Source organism: Hippopotamus amphibius, chromosome 5 (genome assembly GCF_030028045.1).
Source record: "Hippopotamus amphibius kiboko isolate mHipAmp2 chromosome 5, mHipAmp2.hap2, whole genome shotgun sequence".
NCBI classification, from domain to species: domain Eukaryota; kingdom Metazoa; phylum Chordata; class Mammalia; order Artiodactyla; family Hippopotamidae; genus Hippopotamus; species Hippopotamus amphibius.
In genome coordinates this window covers 63,540,544-63,568,530 of record NC_080190.1, presented here as the reverse complement: position 1 = coordinate 63,568,530, position 27,987 = coordinate 63,540,544, and the positions used below count along the sequence as shown (strand labels likewise).

Sequence of the window (27,987 nt, the reverse complement as noted above, 5' to 3'; positions counted from 1 at the left end):
GTTGGGTTCTGTTCTCTTCTAAGTGAAATGGAAGCATATTGGTGATAATGGAATTCATTCATCTCTTTTCAATTTTTCTAAAAAGTACACTTTATTAAATGTGAGATGTTTACTGGCAACTGAAACATGGACCAAAGTCATTGCCTCCCAAATGGTTCCAAAATTTCACTTATGAATATAATTATTAATTCCAGGTATCCTGGTATTTTAGTCTTTTAGTCTTTAAACTAAAAGCTGAATTTCCAGGCAGATATGTCTTGGTTGGGGAGACCAGTGGTAAAGTGAAGCGTAGTCTTCAAATCACTCTATGTCTTTTTTCCAATTCTCCTCAGAGGATGAGACTCACTTTTCAGCTGTAGAATAGTGTTTCCTGTCTCCTGCTTTGTGGTATCCAAACTTTTGGAAAAAAGGATAAGACACATCTGCCATGCTACCATCTCCCAGACTGATGGCTGTTGTGTCACTCAAAACCAGAAAGGAATCACCTCTTCCTCATAACTCTTCCTTCTCCTCTTCTGCACAGATGCAGGCTGCCCGCTGACTGTTCATAAAGGGCCGGCAGCCCAAGGTCCATACGGTGTTGAACACAGTATCAGCCAGGGAATCACAGGCTACTTGGAAAAGATTAAAAGAAATATAAAGGTTAATATACAAGACTACCCCAAGTAGTTTGAGTAATTTTGAAGAGGCAGCATATTTCTACGGATAACATGATACCCGGAGGAAAGTAGAGGCAGTGATCCCAATACAGAATTAAAAGGAAAAAATAAATTTAAGAGAAGCTTTTTCACGGAAGCTTGTATCCAATCTGGTAAAGCAGAACATACCTTGGTATGCCCTCCTTTTACTGGCCTCCAGGTAAAAACCATGATTAGCAATCAGAATCTCCTACATCACAATGCTTACTTCATGGAAAATTTACCATTTTTTTTCAGAATACTCCCTCAAATGACACTACTTATCTTTCCTATAGCTTTCCCTATTCAAGTATGAGATGAATAACCAGGTTGCTAATATTTTGTGGAGGATTTTTACACCTGTATTCATTAGGGATATTGGCCTGTAATTTTATTTTCTTGTGCTGTCCTTATCTGGTTTTGGTGTAGGATAATGCTGGCTTTATAAAATGTCTTTGGAAGCATTCCTTGCTCTTCTACTTTTTGAAAGAAGGATTGGTATTAATTCTTCTTTAAATGTTGAAGCCATTGAAATGGCTGATTAATTCTTCCTTGAATGTTGAAGCCACTTTAAAAGTGAAGCCAGACACTATAAAACTCCTAGAGGAAAACATAGGCAGAACACTCTGTGACATCCATCAAAGCAACATCCTTTTTGACCCACCTCCTAGAATCAGGGAAATAAAATCAAGAATAAACGAATGGGACCTCATGAAACTTAAAAGCTTTTGCACAGCAAAAGAAACCATAAACAAGACTAAAAGGCAACCCTCAGAATGGGAAAAAATAATTGCCTATGAAACAACGGACAAAGGATTAACCTCCAAAATATACAAGCAGCTCATGAAGCTTAACACCAAAAAAGCAAATAACCCAATCCACAAATGGGCAGAAGACCTAAATAGACATTTCTCCAAAGAAGACATACAGATGGCCAACACACACATGAAAAGATGCTCCACATCACTAATCATCAGAGAAATGCAAGTCAAAGTCACAATGAGGTATCACCTCACACCCGTCAGAATGGCCATCATCACAAAGTCTGGAAACCACAAATGTTGGAGAGGGTGTGGAGAAAAGGGAACTCTCCTGCACTGTTGGTGGGAATGTAAGTTGGTACAGCCACTATGGAAAACTATTTGGAGGTTCCTTAAAAAACTACAAATAGAACTACCATATGATCCAGTAATCCCACTCCTGGGCATACACCCAAAGAAAACCAGAATCCCAAAAGAAACATGTACCATAATGTTTATTGCAGCACTATTTACAATAGCCAGGACATGGAAGCAACCTAAATGCCCATCAACAAATGAATGGATACAGAAGATGTGGCATATATATACAATGGAATATTACTCAGCTCTAAAAAGGGATGAGATGGAGCTATATGTAATGAGGTGGATAGAACTACAATCTGTCATACAGAGTGAAGTAAGTCAGAAAGAGAAGGACAAATATTGTATGCTAACTCACATATACGGAATCTAAAAATGGTACTGATGAACTCAGTGACAAGAATAAGGATGAAGATACAGAGAATGGACTGGAGAACTCGAGGTATGGGAGGGGGCGGGGGGTGAAGGGGAAACTGAGACGAAGCGAGAGAGTAGCACAGACATATATATACTACCAACTGTAAAGTAGTCAGTGGGAAGTTGTTGTATAACAAAGGGAGTCCAACTCGAGGATGGAAGATGCCTTAGAGGACTGGGGCAGGGAGGGTGGGGGGGACTCAAGAGGGGGGAGTCAAGGAAGGGAGGGAATACGGGGATATGTGTATAAAAGCAGATGATTGAACCTGATGTACCCCCCAAAAAAAAATTAAATTAAAAAAAAAAAAAAAAGTGAAGCCATCTGGTCCTAAATTTTTGTTTGTTGGGATATTTTTGATTACTGATTCAATCTTCTTACTTGTAATAGTTCTGTTCAGATTTTCTGTTTCCTCATGATTCATTCTTGGTAAGGTTGTATGTTTCTAGGAATTTATCCATTCTAGGTTGTCTAACTTAGTTTATAATTTTTCATAGTAACATTTTATGGTCCTTTGTATTTCTGTGGTATTAGTTTTAATGTTTCCTCTTTCATTTCTGATTTTATTTATTTGCATCCTCTTTTTTTTTTTTTGCCTTGGACAACCTAGCAGAAGCTTTGTCTGTTTTATCTTTTTAAAAAAACAGGTCTTAGTTTAATTGATCTTTTCTATTGTCCTTTGAGTCTCTATTTCATTTATTTTCACTCTGATCTTTCTTATTTCCTTCCTTCTACAAACTTTGGCTTCATTTACTTTTCTTTTTCTAGTTCTTTGAGGTGTAAAGTTAGGTTGCTGATGTGAGATCTTTCTTGTTTCTTGATATTTATTGCAATAAACTTCCCTCTTAGAACTGCTTTTGCTGCATCTCATAAGTCTTGGTGTGTTATATTCTCTTCTGATTTCTTCTTTGACACATTGATTGTTAAGTAGCATGTTGTTTAGTCTCCACATTGTTCTCACCACTTTTATTCAATATAGTACTAGAAGTTCTAGCCAGGGCAATTGGCAGGAGAAAGAAATAAAAGGCATCCAAATTGAAAAGGAAGACAATATGCAGGTGACATTATCTTGTGTACAGAAAAGCCTAAGGAATCTACCAAAAATTTATTGAAACTAATAAATGAGTTCAGTAAGGTTGCAGGGTAAAAGATCAGTATACAAAAACAATTGTATTTGTATACATTATCAACAAATAATCTGAAAATAAAAATAAAACAATTCCCTTTATAATAGCATCAAAAAGGATAAAATACTTAGGAATAAATTATACAAAAGAAGTGTAAGACTTGTGTTCTGAAAACTATAAAACATTGTTGAAAGAAATTAAAGTAGACCCAAATAAGTGGGAAAACATTCATGTTCATTGATCAGAAAACATAATTTTGTTAAGATGGCAATACTCCTCAAATGGATCTATGGAGTCAACAAACGTCCTATCAGAATTCCACCTGCCATTTCTTGAAGAAATTGACAAGCTGAACCTAAAACTCATATGGAAATGCAAGAGATCCAGAATATTTGAAAAAATCTTGAAAAAGAACAAAGTTGAAGGATACTTCCTAATTTCAAAATTTACTACAAAATTACAGTAATAAAAACAGTGTGGTACTGGCATAGATCAATTGAATAGAACTGAGAGTCTAGAAATAAACTCTCAATTTATGGCAAATTGATTTTTGACAAGGGTGCAAAGACAATTTAATGTGGGAAAGAATAGTCTCTTTCACAAATGGTACAGGAACAAATGGTGGGAAAGAATAGTCTTTTTCAACAAATGGTGTATATCTGCATACAAAAGAATGAAGTTGGACCCCTTTCTTACACGATACACAGAAATTAACTAAAATGGATCATAGATCTAAATATATGAGCTAAAACAAAACTCTTAGAAGAAAACTTAGGGGTAAATCTTTGTGACCTTGAGTTAGGCAAAGACTTTTTACATATGACACCAAAAGTATAAGAAAATTTTTAAAAAAGGATAAAGCAGACTTAAAATGTGACCTTCTGGACTGCAAATTATATCATCAAGAAAGTGAAAAATCAACCCATAAAATGAGACAAAACATTTGCAAGTCATATATATCTGATAAAAGATTTCATCTAGAATATATATAAGAAGGCTTATGACTCAATAATAAAAACACAAATAACCCAATTTAAAAGGGGGCAAATGAATAGGCATTCCTCCAAAGCAGTTATTTAGTGGCCAATAAGCACAGGAAAAGATGCTCAACATCGTTAGCCATCAGGGAAATGCAAATCAAAACCACAAAGAGATATGACGTCACAGCCACTAGGGTCTGTAATAAAAAAGAGAGATAATAACACGTGTTGGCAAGAATGTGGAGAAATTGGAAACAATACGTTGCTGGTGGGAATGTGAAATGGTATAGCTATTTTGGAAATCAATTTATCATAAAATTACCATATAACCCAGAAATTCCCCTCCTAAGTATGTATCCAAGAGAAATGAAAATATGTCGCCACAAAAACTTGTACATAAATGTTCATACCAGAATTATTCATAATAGCCCAAAAGTGGAAACAACACAAATGCCCATCAACTGATGAATGGGTAAAGAAAACATGTTATATCCATACAATGGACTATTATTCAGCAATAAAAAGGAATGAAATACTGATACATGCTACAACATGGATAAACCTTAACAAGCAAAAGAATCCAGTCACAGAAGACCACATATTTTATGATTCCATTTATATGAATTGTCCAGAATAGGCAAATTAGCAGAGGTAGAAAGCAGAGTAATGGTTGCCTAGAGCTAGGCAGGGGATCAATGTGGTGGGGCTGCTAATGGCTCTAGGGTTTCTTTCAGGAGTGATGAAAATGTTCTAAAATTAAATGTGGGGCTGATTGCATAACTCTATGAATATATTTTTTAAAGCATTAAATGGTTGAATTGTATAGTATGTGAGTTATATCTCAATAAAACTGTTTGAACAACAACAACAAAAATGAATGATCAGAGTATTTCAAGCACAAGGAACTGAAGAGGCAGAAAGATTTGAGCCATCAACCCACGTAGTTTGGAATAGCAGAAGTCAGGAAAGAAATCAGAAATAAGCAAGATGATGCTGGAGAGGTAGGCTAGGGCTGAATCCAAAAGGGCTATGAATGTCATGCTAAGGGCTTGGATTTAATCCTAAGGAAGAGGCGTCTATTGAAAGACATACACGGAGGGTGGAGATGATCAGATTTGTCTCGTGTAAAAATATATCTGGTCTCTATGGGGTCAATAGATTGGGTGGGACCCAGAGATTGGGTTAATCTGAGTAACCAGGCAAGTGATATATCAAAGAGATATTTAGGAGAAAGAATCAATAGGACATTGCTTGGAGGGAGTAACTTGACCTGACTCTAGATTAGCAGCAGGCACTTTTTCACCTTTTGTAGCTGTAGATAGAATGATACTCCCTTTTACAGGACCTAATTAATTATTCATATTTTCAAGCCCTCACACATTCATTTTAGGACAACACTCTAGACATTGATCTATGACAAGATCCAAGATTCTTCTAGCAGCTGACTTTCTCGGTGGCATGAGGCCAGTTCTTCATAAGCCTGAATTTCAAACTTCACCATCTAAAAATATGTAATGCAATGCTAATACCCGGATATAATGTTTGGGCTTCAGAAACTAAAGGATTATAACTTTTCCTAAGGTAAATTAGGAAAAAGAAATTACAGAATCAGTGCTAGAAATGAGGTAGCTAAGCAGTTTTAAAATAATTATCCTCAAGAATATAGAGACTTTTACACAAAAAGATAGATTTTTAAAAATTCTTTCCCTGACTGAGAACAAATTAAGAAAAGAAAAAAAGGAAAAAAAGGCTTAAACCCAACCACATAGTCCTGTACAGAATAATTCCTGATATGGAAAATTATTTAACAGTGGAATGGATAATGAAAGCCAGTTGGGCAACTCTAGCTCTGGTCTTAGAGGATAGATTTTTATATCTCTGGGAAGGCTTTGATGTGTCCCTGTCCATCAGGAGTGGTGCCATCAGCTCCTGGGCAGGACAGCAAGAACTTTAGTGAAGGATTGCCCAGAATCTTCCTTCCCCCTTGCTTGCCTTGGTCACAGAGTTCTATAAAGAAAGATCAGTGAGCTCTGGTGGTCTCTTTGAGTAAAGGGACTCTGACTACATTTCAGAACAAAACTCCCTGCTCACAGGCAGATGCAGTGAAGATACCTACCTTCCACATTGGAGACAAAGCCCAGACTCCGCTTAAGGTCAGAGCAGATAGAGTGGAGACACCATCGGAATTTTGCATCACAGCGATACTTGTTGGCACCACAAGTGTCATAACAGACGTCCAGCTGGTTGCAGCACTTGGTCATTGCTGGAATGCCCAAGTCCATCTGGGGAAAAGTGAAGGAAGAAAAGAGAAGGAAGAAAATGCCACGTTTAGACCAAGGACCTTAGGCAAGCTTGCCTACCTTGTTCTCAAATTCCTATTACAGATTCAGATCAATTCAGAAGCACCGACAACTGGAAAGAATACATCAGGCTGGCAGTCACAGGATGCTAAGTTTTGATATGATCTAGTTATTAGTTTAATAACTTTGAATGGCCCACTTTTCTTCTTTTTCTTTTAGAGTTTAGTAATTTTCAAATTCACAGGCCACTAAGTGCTAAAAATAGAAATCATAAAGTTAGGCAAGAGGGCAGAGCTTCAAGACTTCCAAATTCAACTAAAACCTATGCTCTGTGAGATTTTGTTTGAACAAAAGATCCCAAGGCTCAGAAGTATGAAAAATTAAGCCTTGGTTCACGAAGAGGTCACCAGCATTTATCAGGGACCCATCCCATGCAGCATTGTTTTAAGTGTGTGTTTGTGTTTGTATGTGTCAGGGAGCAGAGTGGGGTATAGAACATAGTTCCTGACCACAAGGAGACTATGATCAAACAACACTAACACACACACACACACGTGTGCACGTGCATACACACATTTATTTATAAAGGGTCCTATAAATAATTACAAATGTGTCATAAACTAAGTTCACAGACTGCCACACATAGAGTTATCAAACATGAATTTTTTTGAGAGGATTATTACAGATGATGGTAGACTTAAGATACAGCAGGTTGAAGAAAGGAAATAATGAGCATATCATATATGAGCAAGTCAATTTGTTTAGTCTTTCAAGGGTCTTAGCAGGGTGATATATTATATTTTTTATTACATTTTATATTTATAATATATACATATTACATATATTTATTTTTTTAAATTAGGGAGAAAGGCAAGTTGATAGATGGCCTTGACTTCCAAAATAACAAGTTAGATTTGATAAAGACTCTTGAGGAAGGAAGGGACATGATACAGTAAGTGATTAAAGAGGAGTAATCATTCTATGGTTTATAAAATAGATAGGAACAGGGTGAGTTTAGACATGGATCTTTTGCAGTTTTTTTTTTTTTAAGAAGCAGCTTTTTATTTAAAATTTTATTTATTTATTTATTTTTATTGTTTTAGTTGGCTGCATTGGGTCTTCGTTGCCGCACATGGGCTTTCTGTAGTTGCGGAGAACAGGGGCTATCTTAACTGTAGCATGCAGGCTTCTTATTATGGTGGCTTTTCTTGTTGCAGAGCACTGGCTCTAGGACCTCAGGCTTCAGTAGTTGCAGTGTGTGGGTTCAGTAGTTTTCGCCCACAGGCTCTAGAGCACAGACTCAGTAGCTGTGGCACACGGGCTTTAGTTGCTCTGCGGCATGTGGGATCCTCCCGGACCAGGGCGCGAACCCGTGTCCCCTGCATTGGCAAGCGGATTCTTAACCACTGTACCACGAGGGAAGCCCCTGCAGTTCTTTTTGTAATATAGGCTTGGACTTGGATGGAAGCCGTGAAAATCTGGTTTTAGGGTTTGGGTGGGGATTGAGTAACCAGCTATCATAGATTCTTTCTTCTTGGGTCTCCTTAAGTGTTCTCTTGTTTGAACTTTTACTACAAGGCCACCTAAAGCAGAATATGGAGTTTGGTACTTTAAAATGCCCTTTTAAGCAAAAACCAAAACAAAGCATGATTATATTAAGAGATAATCTAACTCATGAGACTAAGCAAAGACCTGGACTCAGCAGTTCTGGGTAAATTCCCATCATCTGATACCTGAAGCAAACTACGTTGCTTATACCTCACCCCTAAACCTAAAAATATATCACAAACAGAGGTAACAATTAGATGAGTATAGTGGCCAACATTCAATTCAACTCCATTGGAAATTCTTGAACTAGTTCTAAATAATACTTGTACCAGTAAACAAAATGACATTACTCCCCAAATAGAGTGCATACCACTTTCATAGCTATTAAATTGATATCAAGTAAAAGATATTAGCCAAAAATATGTAGTTTCTCTAATACATATTTGAAAGGATTGTCTTTCTTCTGTGTCCATTCACGTATTGATGATTGTGGACCAGGCCAGGCATACAACTGTGCAGGCTGTGCAGTGAACAAGAGTGTCATATCTAAGGGGGCACCTTCCCACGAAACATCATAGATTTATGTGTTTATTAAGAAAACTGTCTAGCCAGTGGCAGGCATTTCCTTTTCTTATAAAATCAGTATATTAAGCTTAGTTTCTGACAAATGGAAGAAAGTCATCTTGAGGAAAGGGAACATTTTTCCAATTTGCACAAAAATGCCACGTGGGTGAGCAGCATTTTAATTAGAATAAACATTATGCTGCTTAGAAAATTATTACAGAAATCTTTTGAACCAGCAGAAAAGTGAAGTTTAGCCTGATTGAGACACAAACTAAAGACATAGCTAAATTATGATTTTAGGTATGAAATCCTACCTATACTTTACTTGAAGCCTCTTTTCTAAAGTGAAAAAGGTAAAAGGGCTTCCAAGGGGTCTTAAAAGAAATTAATTATTCCTTGTTTTTAGAGGAAGTCAACAGTTTGAGAAACAGTCAGAGGCAAAATGATAAATGTTTAGCCAGCGACTGGGTATGTGTGGGGATGTGTGGGTGGGTGGGAGTATGTTTGTAGATTTCTATGATATTAATATTCCAAACATAGTTGATTGGACAGTACCATCACCAAGTCAACCACTTGCAAAAGTCCTGAGGATACAGCAGTCAGCCCTCACTGGTCAGTACCAGCTTGCTCCAGTACATCACTGGGAAGTCTCATCAATTTAAATAAGTCAAACTTGTCAGATCTATTTCAAATTAAGTTATATTTGGCTCACTAAGGCTTGGCTGATATTTGCATTGGTGATTTCAAAGTTCACTACAAAACAGCTTATCTGAGGGATAGCTGCCTCTGAGCAAAGGAAATCAGATACTTTCTTTGAAAATTATCTCCCTTTCTCTGTATCCAATTTAACATACTAATTATATTGCTCAATCATATTCCATAAGTGATGAGTTCCCTCAGTGGTAACTCTTGGATTAGTCTTATTTAAAACCAATCAACTAAGAAAACAATGGTGGTGTACATACACTTTTTTATTTTTAAGCTCTTTATTGGAGTATAATTGCTTTACACTGTTGTGCCAGTTTCTGCTGTACAGCAAAGTGAATCAGCTGTATTTATACATATGTGCCCATATCCCCTCCCTCCAGCGACTCCTTCCCACCCTTCCTATCCTACCCCTCTAAGTCATCACCAATCAATGAGGAGTAGCATTGACATATATACACTACCAAATGTAAAATAGATAGCTAGTGGGAAGCTGCTGCATAATACATACACTTTCTGGTACCTTGAGACCCAGGAAATAGGAGCTGCAGCCGTTGGGCTCCTGAGGCTTGTATCCAGGTCTGGGCATTGGTGCCTTTCCTAGCAGGGGAAAGAGAGGAAAGAAGCAGGAAGAAATATTTAGAAACTAAGCATTTGGGAACATTCATCAAATAAAAATGGTCTAAAAGCATATTCAGTTTTTCCTTTAAAAGTCACTGCTCCTGGGACTTCCCTGGTTGCGCAGTGGTTAAGAATCTGCCTGCCAATGCAGGGGACGTGGGTTTAAGCCCTGGTCTGGGAAGATCCCACATGCTACAGAGCAACTAAGCCCGGGCGCCACAACGACTGAGCCTGCGCTCTAGAGCCCACAAGCCACAACCACTGAGCCTGCGTGCCACAACTATTGAAGCCCGTGTGCCTAGAGCCTGTGCTCTGCAACAAGAGAAGCCATTGAAATGAGAAGCCTGCACACCACAACGAAGAGTAGCCCCCACTCACCTCAGCGAGAGAAAGCCTGCGTGCAGCAATGAAGACCCAATGCAGCCCAAAGATAAAAAAGTCATTACTCCTCACCAGACTTAAATTAGGTGGTGATGATGATTGTGATGATGTTATAAAAGAGTAATAACCTTCAGACCAAGTTGGCGTTTTTCTCCTAATGTTGAAGAATTTTATGAGCATTTATTTACTCACAAGTCTAATGTTTCTTACATGCATGACCTTAAAGATAAGGTCTGTGGTGAAACTAAAATTCAAGGTTTCTCATTCTTCTATCCACTGTAAGACCACATACTATGCACAGCAAAAGACCACCACCTGATCACACACTTAAGGAATCAGAATTAAAACATTACCACAAACATTTTTTAGAATACCTTGGAGAAAGTCTTGCAAGATTCCATAAATGTAGGCAAAGCATTACTTACCAAAGGGCAAAGAAAACACCCCAATGTGACATTATAGGCATTTGTGTCATAGAACTAAGGCAAAATTACACAAAAAGCTTTGGATTTCTTGGTTTCTCCTACATGGCTTTAGGTTATTTTATAATTTTGCAAATACATACAGAGAAGCTTTGTCAGTGTGTCAAGGGTAGTCATTATAAAGATAACCTTGACCTGAGATGACCTCAGGACAGTCACCAGCAGTGAGTATTTTTATCCCATTATCCAGATAAGGAATATGGGGCTAAGAGGTTTTGTGACTTGCCTGAGTCACATAGAAAGTGAGGGAATTGGGAGACTTCCCTGGTGGCACAGCGGTTAAGAATCTGCCTGCCAATGCAGGGGTCACGGGTTCAAGCCCTGATCCAGGAAGATCCCACATTCTGTGGAGCAACTAAGCCTGTGCACCACAACTACTGAGCCCACGTGACACAACTACTGAAGCCTGTGAGCCTAGAGCTCATGTTCTGCAACAAGAGAAGCCACACTGAGAAGCCCGCGCACTGCAACAAAGAGTAGCCCGTGCTCCCCACAACTAGGGAAAGCCCTCACACAGCAACGAAGACCCAACAAGGGAGGGAAGGAATTGGGATATAAATCCAGATCTCCTGTTTGTCTCAAAAGCCCATGTTCTTTCCCCACATTCCTTTTCCTCTTATAGGAGATGCAAGACATAGCAAAAGACTGGGGAAATAAGCTAAGAATTAATTCTCCAAGTGAGGCACATGGCATTTCCTCTTTCTTTTTCTAAATCTTGTCCTACCAGGTATTTTATTCTCAATTATTTTATGTTATGAAATATTTCAAAGCTGAAGCCAGAGAAACAAATACCCATGTACCCACTACACAAACACAATGAACGTTAATTTGCCAAACTTGCTGTAAATATTTTTTCTGTTTAATTAAATGTTATAAGTACAGTTGAAACCCCTTTGCATCCCATCTTTCTGATTTAATTTTTAGATACTAAGTCTATGCTTTAAAGCCCTCCCTCCTTATTATTCTAAAAATTGTCTTGATTACTCTTGGACTTTTGCATGTGAATTTGAGAGTCAACTTAGTCTACATGAGACATATAGATTATGTCTACAAGAGAAATAATCAGGATTTTTATTGAAAAAACATTGAATTTGTAGATTAATTTAGAGCAACTGGCTTTCTTATAATATTCTGAATTCTCAAACATGGGCCTAATATATCTTTCCATTTACTTAGGTTTTCCTTTATGTCCTTCAACAGTGTTATTATTTTCTCCGTATATTTATTATACCTCCCACATACTGTATTATTCAGATGCTTAAACAAGATAGGATATCTCATCAAGATCCAGAATGAAGGCTCAGAAGGCTGAAATGATAAATCTGCCCTTTTCTGGAACCCAGTCTTCAGCTCTACCAGTCCTGGAATGTCGCCCTGGCTCTCATGGTCTAGGACGGAGCTTCAGCCAACACATCCATATTACAAGCAGCAGGATGGAATAAGGAGGTGGAAAGGTCAGAGTTCCTGTCTTTAGTAAACATACTCCAGAATGTTACATTCATCACTTCATCTTACTTCCCTTTGGCCAGGCCTTAATCAAATAGCAACACCTAGTTGCAAAGGTGGGCTAGGAAATGAAGTTTTTCTTCAATGGAGGCAGCCACGAGCCCAGGTTGAAGTTGGGAGGAGGGCTTATAAATATAAAAAAGGAGGGACAATAAGTAGTCTCTGCCACAGTCTGTTTGGGTATTTGTTGCCGTGGTACAACACGTATATAAGATGGTGTTTCAAGGTGGCCCTCAGTGAACCCTATCTCCCGGTATTCATACCCTTGTGTATTGTCCTAGGGTTGGTCTGTGTGACCAACAGAATATGGCAGAAGTGGAGGCATGTTGCTTCCAAGATTACATTATAAAAGACTACAACTTCTGTCATAGAAAGGCCCATGTCATAAAGAATCAAAGCTTCCTGCTAACAGCCATGTGAGTTTGGAAGATCTCTAGCTTTAGTCACATCTTCAAAGATTTCAGTATCAACAGGCAGTGTGACTACAACCTTATGAGGAACTCAGAGCTAGAAGTACCCAGCAGAGCCTCTAGATTCCTGACCCTCAGAAACTGTGTGATACCAATAAATGTTTTTTATTTTCAGCTGCTAAGTTTGGGGGTCACTTGTAACTCAGTGATACCTGACTATTGCAGTTGCCATTATGATTTGGATATCTTATTTCATTACATTTTTTTCTACAAGAGCTTTATTGAGATATAATGCATATAAAATATACATTCACCCATTTAATGTGTGTAATTCAACGGGTTTTAGCTTTTCACAGAGTTGTGAGGCCATCACCACAATCTAATTTTAGAACATTTTGGGGTAGAATCAAGATGGCGGAGTAGGAGGACGTGCGCTCACTCCCTCTTGCAAGAGCACCGGAATTACAACTAACTGCTGAACAACCATCGACAGAAAGACACTGGAACTCACCAAAAAAAACCACCCCACATCCAGAGACAAAGGAGAAGCTGCAATGAGATGGTAGGAAGAGCGCAATCGCGTTAAAATCAAATCCCAAAAATGCTGGGTGGGTGACACACAAGCTGGAGAACAGTTATACCGCAGAAGTCCTGAGGGTTCTGAGCCCCACCTCAGGCTTCCTAACCTGAGGGTCCAGCAACAGGAGGAGGAATGCCCAGAGAATCAGACTTTGAAAGCCAGCGGGATATGATTGCAGGACCTCCACAGGACTGGGGGAAACGGAGACTCCACTCTTGGAGGGCACACACAAAAGTGTGCTCACCAGGACCCAGGGGGAAGGAGCAGTGACCCCATAGGAGACTGAACAAGACCTACCTGCTGGTGTTGGAGGGTTGCCTGCAGAGGTGGGGGGCAGCTGTGGCTCACCAAGGAGACGGGCACTGGCAGCAGGGGTTCTGAGAAGTGCTCATTGGCATGAGCCCTTCCAGAGTCCACCATTAGCTCCACCAAAGAGCCTGTAAGCTCCAGTGCTGGGTCGCCTCAGGCCAAATGACCACAGGGTGGGAACACAGCCCCACCCATTGGCAGACATGCAGATTAAAGTGTCACTGAGCTCCACTCACCAAATCAGATTAAAGTTTTACTGAGCTCCACCCACCCAGCCCAACCCACCATCAGTCCCTCCCATCAGGAAGCACCCACAAGCCTCCTAGACAGCTTCCTCGACAAGAGGGCTGACAGCAAAATCAAGCGGTATCAGCAGTATTTCATCTTGTGGAACTGAAAATCACAGCCACAGAAAGACAGAGAAAATGAAAAGGCAAAAGACTTTGTACCAGATGAAGGGACAAGATAAAACCCCAGAAAAACAACTAAATGAAGAGGAGATAGGCACTCTTCCAGAAAAAGAATTCAGAATAATGATGGTGAAGACGATCCAGGACTTTGAAAAAGATTGGATGCAAAGATCAAAAAGTTGCAAGAAAAGTTTACCAAAGACCTGGAAGAATTAAAGAACAAACAAACAGAGATATGCAACACAATAACTGAAATGAAAAATACACTAGAAGGAACCAATAGCAGATTAACTGAGGCAGAAGGGTGAATAAGTGACCTGGAAGACAGAATGGTGATAATCACTGATGCAGAAAAGAATAAAGAAAAAAGAATGAAAAGAACTGAAGACAGCCTAGGAGACCTCTGGGACAATGTTAAACGTACCAACATTCGCATTATAGGGGTCCCAGAAGGAGAAGAGAGAGAGAAAGGACCCGAGAAAATACTGGAAGAGATTATACTTGAAAACTTCCCTAACGTGAGAAAGGAAATAGCTACCCAAGTCCAGGAAGCATAGAGGGTCCCAGGCAGGATAAACCTAAGGAGAATCACGCCAAGACATATAGTAGTCAAACAGACAAAAATTAAAGACAGAGAAAAGTTATTAAAAGCAACAAGGGAAAAATGACAAATAACGTACAAGGGAACCCCCATCAGGTTAACAGCTGATTTCTCAGCAGAAACTCTACAAGCCAGAAGGGACTGACATGATATATTTCAAGTGATGACAGGGAAGAACCTACAACCAAGAATACTCTACCCAGCAAGGATCTCATTCAGATTCGATGGAGAAATCAAAAGCTTTACAGACAAGCAACAGCTAAGAGAATTCAGCACCACCAAACCAGCCCTACAACAAAAGCTAAAGGAACTTCTCTAAGTGGGAAACATAAGAGAAGAAAAGGACCTACAGAAACAAAAACAAAACAATTAAGAACATGGTAATACGAACATACATATCGATAATCACCTTGGATGTAAATGGACTGAATGCACCAACCAAAAGACACAGACTGGCTGAATGGATACAAAAAGAAGACCCATATATATGCTGTCTCCAAGAGACCCACTTCACACCTAGGGACACATACAGACTGAAAGTGAGGGGATGGAAAAAGATATTCCATGCAAATGGAAATCAAAAGAAAGCTGGAGTAGCGATACTCATATCAGATAAAATAGACTTTAAAATAAAAAATGTTTCAGAGACAAGAAAGGACACTACATAAAGATTGAGGGATCAATCCAAGAAGAAGAGATAACAATGATAAATACATATGCACTCAGTGTAGGAGCACCTCAATACATAAGGCAGATTCTAACAACCATGAAAGAGGAAATCGACAGTAACACAGTCATAGTGGGGGACTTTAACACCCCACTTACACCAATGGACAGATCATCCAGACAGAAAATTAATAAGGAAACACAAGCTTTAAATGACACAATAAATCAGCTGGATTTAATAGATATCTATAGGACATTACATCCAAAAACAGAAGATTACACATTCTTCTCAAATGCACATGGAACATTCTCCAGGATAGATCACATTTTGGGTCATATATCAAGCCTTGGTAAATTCAAGAAAATTGAAATCATATCAAGCATCTTTTCTGACCACAACGCTATGAGGTTAGAAATCAATTACAGGAAAAAAACTGTAAAAAACACAAACACATGGAGGCTAAACAATATGCTGCTAAATAACCAGCAGATCACTGAAGAAATCAAAGAGGAAATCAAAATATACCTAGAGACAAATGACAAAACACAATGATCCAAAACCTATGGGATGCAGCAAAGGCAGCTCTAAGAGGGAAGTTTATAGCAATACAATCCTACCTCAAGAAACAAGAAAAATCCCAAATAAACAGGCTAACCTTACACCTAAAGAAACTAGAGAAAGAAGAGCAAACAAAACCCAAAGTGAGTAGACAGAGAGAAATCATGAAGATCAGAACAGAAATAAATGAAATAGAGACAAAGAAAACCACAGCAAAAATCAATAAAACTAAAAGCTGGTTCTTTGAGAAGATAAATAAAATTGACAAACCTCTAGCAAGACTCATCAAGAAAAAGAGGGAGAGGACTCAAATCATTAAAATTAGAAATGAAACAGGAGAAGTTACAACAGACACCACAGAAATAAAAAGCACCATAAGAGATTACTACAAGCAACTATATGCCAATAAAATGGACAACCTGGATGAAATGGACAGATTCTTAGAAAGGTATAACCTTCCAAGACTGAATCAGGAAGACATAGAAAATATGAACAGACCAATCACAAGTAATGAAATTGAAACTGTGATGAAAAATCTCCCAACAAACAAAAGTCCAGGGCCAGATGGCTTCACAGGTGAATTTTATCAACCATTTAGAGAAGAGCTACACCCATCCTTCTCAAACTCTTCCAAAACATTGCAGAGGAAGGAACACTCCCAAACTCATTCTATGAAGCCACCATCAGCCTGATACCAAAACCAAAGATACTACAAAAAAAGAAAACTACAGACCAATATCACTGATGAATTTAGATGCAAAAATCCTCAACAAAATACTAGCCAACAGAATCCAACAACACATTCAAAGGATCATACACCATGACCAAGTGGGGTTTATCCCTGGAAGGCAAGGATTCTTCAGTATATGCAAATCAATCAATGTGATACACCATATTAACAAACTGAAGGATAAAAACCACATGATCATCTCAACAGATGCAGAAAAAGCTTTTGACAAAATTCAACACCCATTTATGATACAAACTCTCCAGAATGTGGGCATAGAGAAAACCTACCTCAACATAATAAAGGCCATATATGACAAACCCACAGCAAACATCATTCTCAATGGTGAAAAACTGGAAGCATTCCCTCTAAGATCAGGAACAAGACAAGGATGTCCACTCTCACCACTACTATTCAACATAGTTTTGGAAGTCCTTGCCACAGCAATCAGAGAAGAAAAAGAAATAAAAGGAATCGAAATTGGAAAAGAAGAAGTAAAACTGTCACTGTTTGCAGATGACATGATACTATAAATAGAAAATCCTAAAGATGCCACCAGAAAACTCCTTGAGCTAATCAATGAATTTGGTAAAGCTGCAGGATACAAAATTAACACACAGAAATCTCTTGCATTTCTATACACCAACAATGAAAGACCAGAAAGAGAAATCAAGGAAACAATCCCATTCACCATTGCAACAAAAAGAATAAAATACCTAGGAATAAACCTAACCAAGGAGATAAAAGACCTGTACTCAGAAAACTATAAGACACTAATGAAAAAAATCAAAGAAGACACAAACAGATGGAGGGATATACCACGTTCTTGGATGGGAAGAATCAACATTGTGAAAATGACTACATTACCGAAAGCAATTTACAGATTCAATGCAATCCCGATCAAATTACCAATGGCATTGTTCACAGAACTAGAACAAGAAATTGTACAATTTGTATGGAAACGCAAAAGACCCCCGGATAGCCAAAGCAATCTTGAGCAGGAAAGACGCAGCTGGTGGAATCAGGCTTCCCGACTTCAGGCTATACTACAAGGCTACAGCGATCAAGACAGTACGGTACTGGCACAAAAACAGACATATAGATCAATGGAACAGGATAGAAAGCCCAGAGATAAACTACGGTCAGCTCATCTATGACAAAGGAGGCAAGGATATACAATGGAGAAAAGGCAGCCTCTTCAATAAGTGTTTCTGGGAAAACTGGACAGCTACATGTAAACGAATGAAATTAGAACACTTCCTAACACCATACACAAAAGTAAACTCAAAATGGATAAAAGACCTAAATGTAAGGCCAGACACGATAAAACTCCTAGAGGAAAACAGAGGAAGACATTTTTGATGTAAATAACAGCAAGATCTTTTTTGATCCACCCCCTAGAATAATGGAAATAAAAAGAAAAATAAATAAGTGGGACATAATGAAATTTCAAAGCTTCTGCACAGCAAAGGAAACTATAAGCAAGACGAATAGACAACCCTCAGAATGGGAAAAAATATTTGCAAACGAATCAACAGACAAAGGACTAATCTCCAAAATATATAAACAGTTCATCCAGCTCAATATCAAAAAAACAAACAACCCAATCAAAAAATGGGCAGAAGACCTAAATAGGCATTTCTCCAAAGACAACATACAGATGGCCAAGAGGCACATGAAAAGCTGCTCAACGTCACTAATTATTACAGAAATGCAAATCAAGACTACAATGAGGTATCACCTCACACCAGTTAGAATGGGCATCATCAGAAAATCTACAAACAGTAAATGCTGGAGAGGGTGTGGAGAAAAAGGAACGCTCTTGCACTGCTGGTGGGAATGTAAATTGATACAGCCACTATGGAGAACAGTATGGAGGTTCCTTAAAAAACTAAAAATAGAACTACCATATGACCCAGCAATCCCACTACTGGGCATATGACCCAGAGGACACCATAATTCAAAAAGACACATGCACTCCAATGTTCATTGCAGCACTATTTACAATAGCCAGGACATGGAAGCAACCTAAATGTCCATCAACAGATGAATGGATAAAGAAGATGTGGTACATACATACAGTGGAATATTACTCAACTGTAAAAAGCAATGAAACTGGGACATTTTTAGAGACATGGATGGACCTAGAGACTGTCATACAGAGTGAAGTGAGTCAGAAAGAGAAAAATAAATGTTGCATATTAACACATATATGTGGACTATAGAAAAATGGTACAAATCAACCGGTTTGCAAGGCAGAAATAGAGACACAGATGTAGAGAACAAACATATGGACACCAAGTGGGGAAAGCAGAGAGGGTTGGGGGGGGAATGAATTGGGAGATTGGGATACCAAATTGTACACTCTAAATATATGCAGTTAATTGAAAAAAATAAAAAAATAAAAAGTTAAAAAAAATAATAATAATTTTAGAACATTTTTGCCATCCCTGTACCCATCTTTAGCAGTCCCGCTCCATCTTTCACAGTTCATCCATGTTGTCAGTACTTATTCCTTTTTATGGCTGAATAATATTCCATTCTCTGGATCTACCACAATTTATTTATTCATCCACCATTGATGGGTGTGGTGGTTGTTGTTTCCATCTTTTGGCTATTGTGAAGAGTGCTGCTATGAACAATTGTGTACAAGTATTTGTTTGAATATCTGTTGTCAGTTCTTTTGGGTATGTATACCTGAGGAGTGGAATTGCTGGGTCATATAGTAATTCTGTTTAACTTTTTGAGGAACTGTTGGCCTGCTTTCTTCAGCCCCTGTATCATTTTGCATTCCCACCAGAAATGCACAAAAGTTCCAATTTCTTAAGTCCTCACAGTTTCACTACAATGTATCTATAGGTGGACTGTGTATCCTTATCCCACTTGGAACAATCTGAAAACTCGGGTGTCTTTCACCTCTGGAGAATTCACAGCCCTTGTCTGAATTTTTTATTTTCTTCTTTCTCTATAGTTTCTCCTTCTGGGTCTCTTATTAATGAATGGTGAATTTTTTTAATCCTGTCCTTTATATATCTTAATCCCTCATATTTTCCATCTTTTTCTCTCTATACTAAATTTTTACTAGTTTCATCAAATTTATTTTCCATTTTACTAATTATCTCTAGGTTGACTAACTGCTAAGTTATCTGCTATGTAACCCATCCACTGAGTTTTTTTCTTCTGATGACTGTAATTTTCATTTCTTGGAGTTCTATTTAAATCTCCTTTTAAATCTGTGTATTCATTTTCACTGAGTTCTGTTTTTTAATTATGTTTTCTATTCCTTCATTTCTTTAATAATTTCAAATGTTATTATTTTATTATCTCTAGTCCTTGGGACGCCCTTTCATTTTTTTAATGTCTACTGACTCTCCCACATGGTGGATTATCTCTTCAGATGGTATGTAATTGATTTCAGAAGGACTCATTTTTCTAAAGAAAGTCCTGTGCCCTGTGTCACATACTACAGAGTAGTCTCTAACTGCTTTTGCTGTGGCTCTAGGAGTCCCAAGATAATCGAGACACAGGTATTTATGCTAATTTCTCAGCTTGGGATACTCACACCAGGCCAACTGCATAGATTAAGATTCCTCATCTATGCATAGAATATGCTTCAGGTAGTGATTTTTTTTTTAGTGGATATTCTTTATTCTTCCTCCAAGCTCCAGCCCCAGGTGGATGGAAAGCATCCTTGCTACTTCTTGGAATATTGGATAATCCAATAATCTAATCCCTTTTAAACAGACTAGACAGTTTCTCAGGCTGTAAACTTTATGCAGACTGTTCAATTTCAACTTCCCAATTCTTACAGATGAAATGTACCTTTCCTCTCTCTCTGTGGGCATTAAAGCCCATTCCTCAGCCCCCTGGAGTCTATACATGTTCCAAGGGTCATGGCAGCATCAGCCCCTGCTACCACTTTGGCTTTGTGTTTCCCCTTCATTTCTGGAACTTGAAGGTTTCCCTTTATTTCACACTCATAGCTTGAGTGTGTGTTTTTTGTTTTAATATTTTATTCCCACCACGACTTTCTTGTTATTTGTAATGGAGAGGTCCTGTACTTGTTGACAGAGTCTACCAGCCCACCAGTAATCCTTGCATTACTTTTCAAAAGTCTTGCGAAATATAACTTAGCACTGATACTCTACTAACCTGCCGTGTGTGTGTGTGTGTGTGTGTGTGTGTGTGTGTGTGTGTGTGTGTGTGTGTGTGTGTAGTATAGTACTGGGAATAGGGGAATGGGTAAAGTATATTAAATAATATTAGTAATCAAAGTACACATATGAAAATAATCACACTGTCATACAATTAAATGTGTGTTGTCTCTTGGAGATGACTATGGTGATTTTGTTTTTTCTTTGGATTGTTCTTTCACAAATGTTCTACATCTACTAGCTTTATAGAAATCAGGAAAAAAATTTCAATGAAGAAACAAATATCTAAATTTGATGGTGAAATTTGACTCTTTAATAATTTTGCTAATTGAGAGCTTTTGGGTCAGACTCAGTCCACTTTCCTGAGTTACCCTCTGCCTTTTTTGCACTTGATAACTCACAGAAGATAAAATTCTGATACCCCAGTTTGAAAGATAATGGGATACCAACTATAGACACGTCCCACCTGGCCTGCTATTGATAACAGCGTTGGTTTTTTATTGTTATTGTTTTTTGGGTTTTTTTAAATATTTTATGAAAGCTGTAGAAATTCTGTTTAGGAATGAAGCTTGAAGTAAAAGTTCTAAGAAAAAAGGTGATGGTTTGAGTCCAGTCAGATATAATGTACTATATCTTCACATTACAGTTGGAGCAGATTTGAGTTGTGTTGAATCTTTTCAGTTTGATGTTTTGAGTCTAGGCATCAATAATGTACCATGTCCACAAACTAATTTTATTTTTTGGTTTTGGCTATTTATAAGAGTGGGAGGCTGTCCACCTGATCTGGATCAGGGCTTGGCAAACACGGGCCCAAGTCCAGCCCATTTCCTATTCTTGTATAACCTTCTGGATAAAAATGCTTTTTATATTTTTAAATGGTTGGGAGAAAAGTCAAAGCAAGGATCATATTTTGTGACGTGTGAAAATTATTTGAAATTAAAATTTTAGTGCTCACAAAAGAATTTTTACCGAACACAGCAATGCTCATTCATTATGTATTAGCTACAGCTGCTTTCACAGAAAAAAGAGCCGAATGTTGTTATGATCTTGACGTGAGGATGGTCTTTTAAGCAAGAAAAAAAATGCAGAAGCTATAAAGGACTGGCAGACATGCTCTTATGAAAATTTAAAACTTTTAACTAAAGTGAAACACAACAAAACACTTAAAAGACAAATGAGCGAAAGTTAGGCATGAAACCTGAGAGTTCTATCCGCAGGCAGGTCCACTGCCTCCTGGGCCCAAATTTTTCTCTCTGTTTTGTCACTGAAAGAACAGTAAAAACTTCTGGGGCTTTATCACCCAGGTCAAAGGTTAAGCCTCCCAGGAGGGCGTGGCCCTTCTCTCCACCCAGCTGGTTCCTGTAGAAGCAGCTCTGTGCTCCACTAGAGGTCCACCTAGAAATCTGAGTGCTGTATTTGAGGTGCACATCCTGCTTCCTGCCAGAAACCCTCACACACAGCACGAGGAACACAGCAGGGAAACAAAACAGAACTGTGACAATGTAACTGAAGCAATAAACTATTTCAGTCACTAAAACCAATTAAGCTACTGCATGAGGTAAGGCAATCGACATGTCCTGGTTTGCCTGGGACCCACCCTGTTTTAGTATTTAAAGTTCCACATTCCAGGAACCCCCACCGCTTCCCTCCATCCCAGCAAACCTGGACAGTTCATCATTCTTCTCGAGAACAACCTTTGCCCTCTAAGCTAGTAGGTGTTTTCTTTTTTCGGGCTACAGATCCTCTAAGAATCTGATGAAGGCTGTGAATTCTTTGCCTGGAAAAGTATACAAATTCACAGGTTCATAAAATTTTGCTGTAAGATTTCAAACAGACAAAAAGTTCTCTTCTGATGTTTAAGGATACCTTTTTTCCTAGAACTAAATTCAAGAAGAAAATCTTCATGAGGTCCTTTTATCAAAGTGTAACAGTGTGGATATCTTAAATCGTGATTTACACGACACAGAAACTCTGCCCCAGAGACCTTCGTAAAGGCACAGAACACCTAAATCATCATTTGATGATTTCTTCCAGCAGCTGAGAGGGTGTTGTCCAGCCACTGGGATTTCTGTGTTTTTAAATTTTATATTGAAAGAGAATCTGAAGAATCTGAATACATAGTTAACCCATTCACCAGACTTTCTCATAAAATTTATAAAATTTGCTTGGTACCGGCCATGTTCCATATAGCACTAATTCTTTATATATGTTATCTTTAATTCTTACAACAACCTTACAAGGCAGGTATTATTAACGTTAGTTATAAACTTGAGGAAACAAAGGTTGAGAGAGTTAGGTAACTTGCCCAAGGTCATCAGCAATGAGACTCCCTACCATCCTCCAGTACAGACCCCTGCTTTTTCCATTACTAGTATTTCTCAAAGTCTGGTTCAAGGACCACGTGTGCAGTTCCTAGCACAGACCTACTGAATCAGAATCCCTGAGGTGGGAGAGGAAATCGTGTTCACATTAGTGCAGACCCCTTAAACCAGTTGCACCATGTGTGCTCTTGATCCATGCTGAATCTCATTATATTTATAGCCCAACCCTTTGACAAGTTCAGATTTTGTGTGTCGACATGAAAACGAATTGTAAATACAAGAAGTGTGGAAAGCAATGTTGATATGCTATTATAGGCTAGCAGGATACAAACACACCTTTGCCTGTCTAAACAACCTATGGGCTGAAGTTCTTCCAGAATGACCCCTTAAATAGTGCTCTCTACCTTGGCCACACTTTGCAATCACCTGGGAAACGTTAAAAATAATGATATCTGGGTCCAACCCATGGAGATTCCCATTTAATTGATTTGGGCAGCAGGCATTTTTTAAAGCACCCCCAGGTGATTCTAAGTGCAGAGCGAGGTAGGAACCGCTGTTTTAAGCAGTGGTAAGTACCTACCAAATGGCAATTTTTTTCTTGTAGACTAACTGTTGCTAAATTGTTCCTTCTGGACAAAAAAAAAGAAAAAAAAATTGCTGTTTTTAAAGCAGTTGTTTTTTTTTTTCTCAAAGTGTGGTCCCAGGACCAGCAGCAACAGGATCACCTGAGTACTCTTAAAAATGCAAATTTCCTGGCCCCACCCCAGACCTACCCCATCAATATAAGAGGGGTGTGCGGTGGGGGAGGCAGCAGTCTGTTTAAATAAGCCCTTCAGGGGATTTGCTGTACAGGCAAGTCTGAGAACCACTGTTTTAAAGAAAGGGAAGCACTGTGCACGAGAAGTGTACCACCAAACAAACCCAAAAAGAACAGAGACTCGGTTAATTATTAGGCATTATCTGTACAGAAGGCTTACTTAATCCACAAGCAACTTGAGAAAACATTCTGTGCTGTTTGGGCACAGCCTCCAGGTTCTCCGCTCTGCTGCGTTCCAAAGGTAACAAGCTTAACCCCCTCTTTCCTAACTGCTTTTCAGACCCCTCTTTGGAGCTGTTCTGTTTTGCAGAGTGAGTGGAGTTCTTTGCTATTTGCGTTCCTGCCGGCTCTCTGTTGACTGTTCTCATCCCCCACCAGTGGCTGCTGCAGCCACCCACCCAGGTGGAGGCTTACAACCAAAATTGGCTGAAATCTTTTAATGCTATTTCGCTAGAGAAAAAGAGGGTTTGGTTCTTGTTTCCCTTAAAAAAAAACAAAACAAAAAATCCTGCTGCTCTCTGTTTGCTAAACCACAGACCTAAGTCTTCTGTTACCTCCAGGAAGGAAAATAGCACCTGTGTTGATCAAATAGCTGAAGTGAGTTAACCCTTTCCTGCCCCATGCATGCAAACTAGGTGAGCATGGTCCCTGTGACAGGACATCTCTGTATTAGTTCAACACACCTTGGACAAAGACATGGCTAGCGGTCCAGGTGGGTCCTAGCACGGATTTACCCTATGGAATCTTCCCAGAGACGCTGCAGCTTCCTTTTCTCACCATCTCCCTCTGAGATTAAAGCTTCTATGCTGTAAAACTTTTGGTTCTGGAGGATTCACCATGGTCTCTTAATCACTCTTGGTTTATAAGGAAGAGATTTCCTCTGCTCAAAGGTAAAAAGGGAGTGTGTGATTGATTGGGGGGGTCCAGCATGTGTGTAGCTCTTGAGTCTCTCTCTCTCCAAGCTGAGTTTTATCTGTTGAGTGGGTGGAGAAAGTTATTTCTCAAGTGTTTTCCTGCTAGGCTAAACTCAGAATTTTCATCTCTTAATTCCATGATGAAACATTTGATAAACTAAACAGTGAAACGAATGCTGTTTGAGGCTATGCATGCTTTTAAAAACATTTTCCTTTTGCATTTGAAGTTACCCCTTGCCTCCCAGCGGCAAGGTCCAGGGCTCTGCATCCTGCTTCCGTTACACTGAATTCCAGGGCAAGGTGAAGGACGAACGGGCCACAGGGTCTGCTCTTTTGCAGCCAGGCCTGCACCAGGCTCCCATGTACCCTCTTTACAACTCAGGCAAGGTAGTGCTTCTAGCCATTCGGTTCCACATCCGACACCAGGCCTGAGGGACAGTCCCAGGCCTGCTCCAGGCCTGATCCCTGGTGGGCAGAGGTGGCTGGCAGACACCCATCCTACCCACCAGAGGCCTGCCATTGCTGACCAGGGCAAGGACAGCTCTCTTGGGAGGGGGGTAGGGGTCAGACAAATTGATCAGAAACTGACAGAGCTGGAAGGAAGGTGTGAACTGCATTCGGAGGAGAGGCGAATCCATTTCCAAGCTTCGCGCAGAGTGACTGAGGGAGCTCAGGATTTTCTGGCAGAAGTTTCCCTGAATGTTCAGCTTCAGTTTTCATCACAAAGACATCTCATATTCTTTCTCCCCACCCTTGCCACCTTTTCCTAAATACCTACCTGCCTCACAACAAACCTATTAAAATGGCCCCAGGGAAACAAGTCTCGCAAAGTTCCTTGGACTAGTTTTGCCAGATAAAACACGGGGAGTCCAGTGAAATTTATATTTCAGATAAACAATCAGTAATTTGTCACTGTAAGTGTGTACCAAATATCTCAAATATTTTAACAAACTCTTGATTTATTTGAAATTCAAATTTCACTGGGCATCCTGTATTTCTGGTTGCTGAATCTGGCACCTCTCTAAGAGATGGATAACAGGAAGAAGCGCATAATAGATTGTGGCCCTGCTCAGGCTGTTCACAGGTCCACCAATGACAGTTTCACAGGGAGAGAAACCTTGCACTCACCGTATCGGCACCTGTACTGACAGACTCCATTTTTCCCTCCCAGCAGTTCCAGAAAGGAATCGAAGTAGCTGTTGACAGATTCAAAGCTGCCCCGGATGTGCCGAAGGCCCCAGTCTGAATAGGACTCCTCTGCGTCGGGGCTGGTGTCACTCTGAACCAGGCCACCCCCCAGGCTGAGCCACAAAATGAAGAACCTGGCAGCCAGAGTCATCCTGCAGCCAGGTAGGTGGTGAGGTTCCTCCTCAGACGCCAGCCAGTGTCCCACAGCCCACCGGTCAGATGCCAGGCAGGACTGGGAAAGGGATTATCTGGAACACTCAATCTGTGTGTTCCCCAGAGGTGGACTTTAAACACAGCTACGGAGGTTAGGCTGAGATCAGGGCAATTAGAAAGGGCAAAGGTTAGGCAGTAGGAGGGCCTATCTGAGGGATGGCCAGTGAGAGAGAGAACACTTCAGAGTGGATTCCCCGGCCCTGGAGTAGGGAGATGTTAGCCAGCTTCTCGGAGGCGTGAGCTGTGGAGCAATTGGAAGTCTACCCCCAACCAGCTGGTTAACCTACAGATTAGTTACAAGTTTCGTCCCCCAGGACCAGCCTTTTGACATAAAGGACCTAGCCTCACCCTCTAAGCCAGTCACCTACATATGGTATCTAGGGAGATGCAGGAAGATGTATAAAGGACTCAGGAAACCCCCAGTGATGGTGGGTCAACAGTGTCACGTGTACCAATGGTCCGGATGTTGTCAGAGCTTGTTCTAAGTGTGCGTGACGTGGATGTCAAGTTTAGGACCCCAGTTTCTGCATTGGTCAATGCTTTGCTCTCAGACTCAGTCCTCTAATCTGGCAGAGTTCGTCCTTGTAGCCATCCCAGTGCTGGGGCATTTTTGCCTCTGCATGTACAGCAGTATGTTTATTTATACTCAGCAGCATCTGGTATCTACAGATTGCCCTGAGACAGAGCTGAGGGAGCTCGGCGCTTAGTGTTTTTCTTCCAATGAGTTGCTTAAAAGTCAGAGAGTTTATCAGAAACACTATTTGAAATTTTAGGCTTTAAAAGTGTTGACACAAGCCTAGTGTTTTGGCATCATCTTCAGTTTATACTTTGCTTTTAGTCATGGGAAGAAATAAATTCCATCCATGAAATCAATAGGCTAAAAAATGATACCTTTATGGACTAAATGAGTCACTTAGCTTCTCTCAAAATTCTGGAAAGCCTCATAGAAAATAATTAAATTTCTTCATTTTAGGTAAGAGATGTATTTGTCTAAAGACTCAGACTCCAGGAAGGGTGGTAGTTATAAAATATTTCATATGAACAGCAACAATGCCACCAATATTTTAAAGTACCTATAACCACTGTGTGTGTGTGTGTGTGTGTGTGTGTGTGTGTGTGTGTGTAGTTAATTTCACATCAATTCTACCAAGGAGAGGTGAGAAAACTGAGATACAAAGGTTAAATGACTCAGTCAAAGATAAACAGGCTATCAAGGATAAGAGGTGAGGGTCAGAACCAGCTGTTACATAATGTGGGGCGCCCAGTCAAAATGAACATGTGGGGCTCCTTTTCAAAAAGCAGGAGGAAAGTGCCATTAAAGGACCTAAAACGTAAAGCTTTTCCTTTAAAAATGTTTTATTGTGACATCACTGTTGTTAAATATAATTGGGTAATAGTGATAACTGAGGAACAATATAAACTTACAAACTGCAAAAATATTTTTGGTGTCATAATTGTATATAATATGATATGTAATACTTTATTACTACATGATGTCTTGATTGATCATTTTTCTGCAAATTCATTTATTGGGTCATTAAAATTTATACTTTTAATAACTTCATTTTCAGTTCATACAATTGAAAGCAACGTCAGTTGCTCTTGGCAAATGCAAGGTCACAAATAATATTTGGTAATCTTTAACTTTGAGAAGGCTGTGCTGATCCATCTGTTACTGGAGCTATTAATAG

The 27,987-nt window shown here is 39.4% G+C and overlaps 1 protein-coding gene across 3 annotated transcripts; it reads right to left on the bottom strand.

Moving 5' to 3' along the window:
* Positions 1–73: 73 nt before the first annotated feature.
* PLA2G12B (phospholipase A2 group XIIB) lies at positions 74–26,368 on the bottom strand. Of its 3 annotated transcripts, none has more exons than XM_057737145.1 (4): positions 26,024–26,368; positions 9,949–10,037; positions 6,437–6,602; positions 74–614 (listed from the first exon to the last, which is right to left on the bottom strand). In XM_057737145.1, exons 1-4 carry the CDS (start codon positions 26,232–26,234, stop codon positions 493–495), a joined length of 588 nt encoding a protein of 195 aa, XP_057593128.1. In that variant the 5' UTR covers positions 26,235–26,368; the 3' UTR covers positions 74–492. The 3 variants fall into 3 exon arrangements, with proteins under 3 accessions (XP_057593128.1, XP_057593129.1, XP_057593131.1); XM_057737146.1 differs by having other exon boundaries at positions 74–611; XM_057737148.1 differs by having other exon boundaries at positions 9,961–10,037; positions 26,024–26,303.
* Between the last annotated feature and the right edge of the window lie 1,619 nt (positions 26,369–27,987).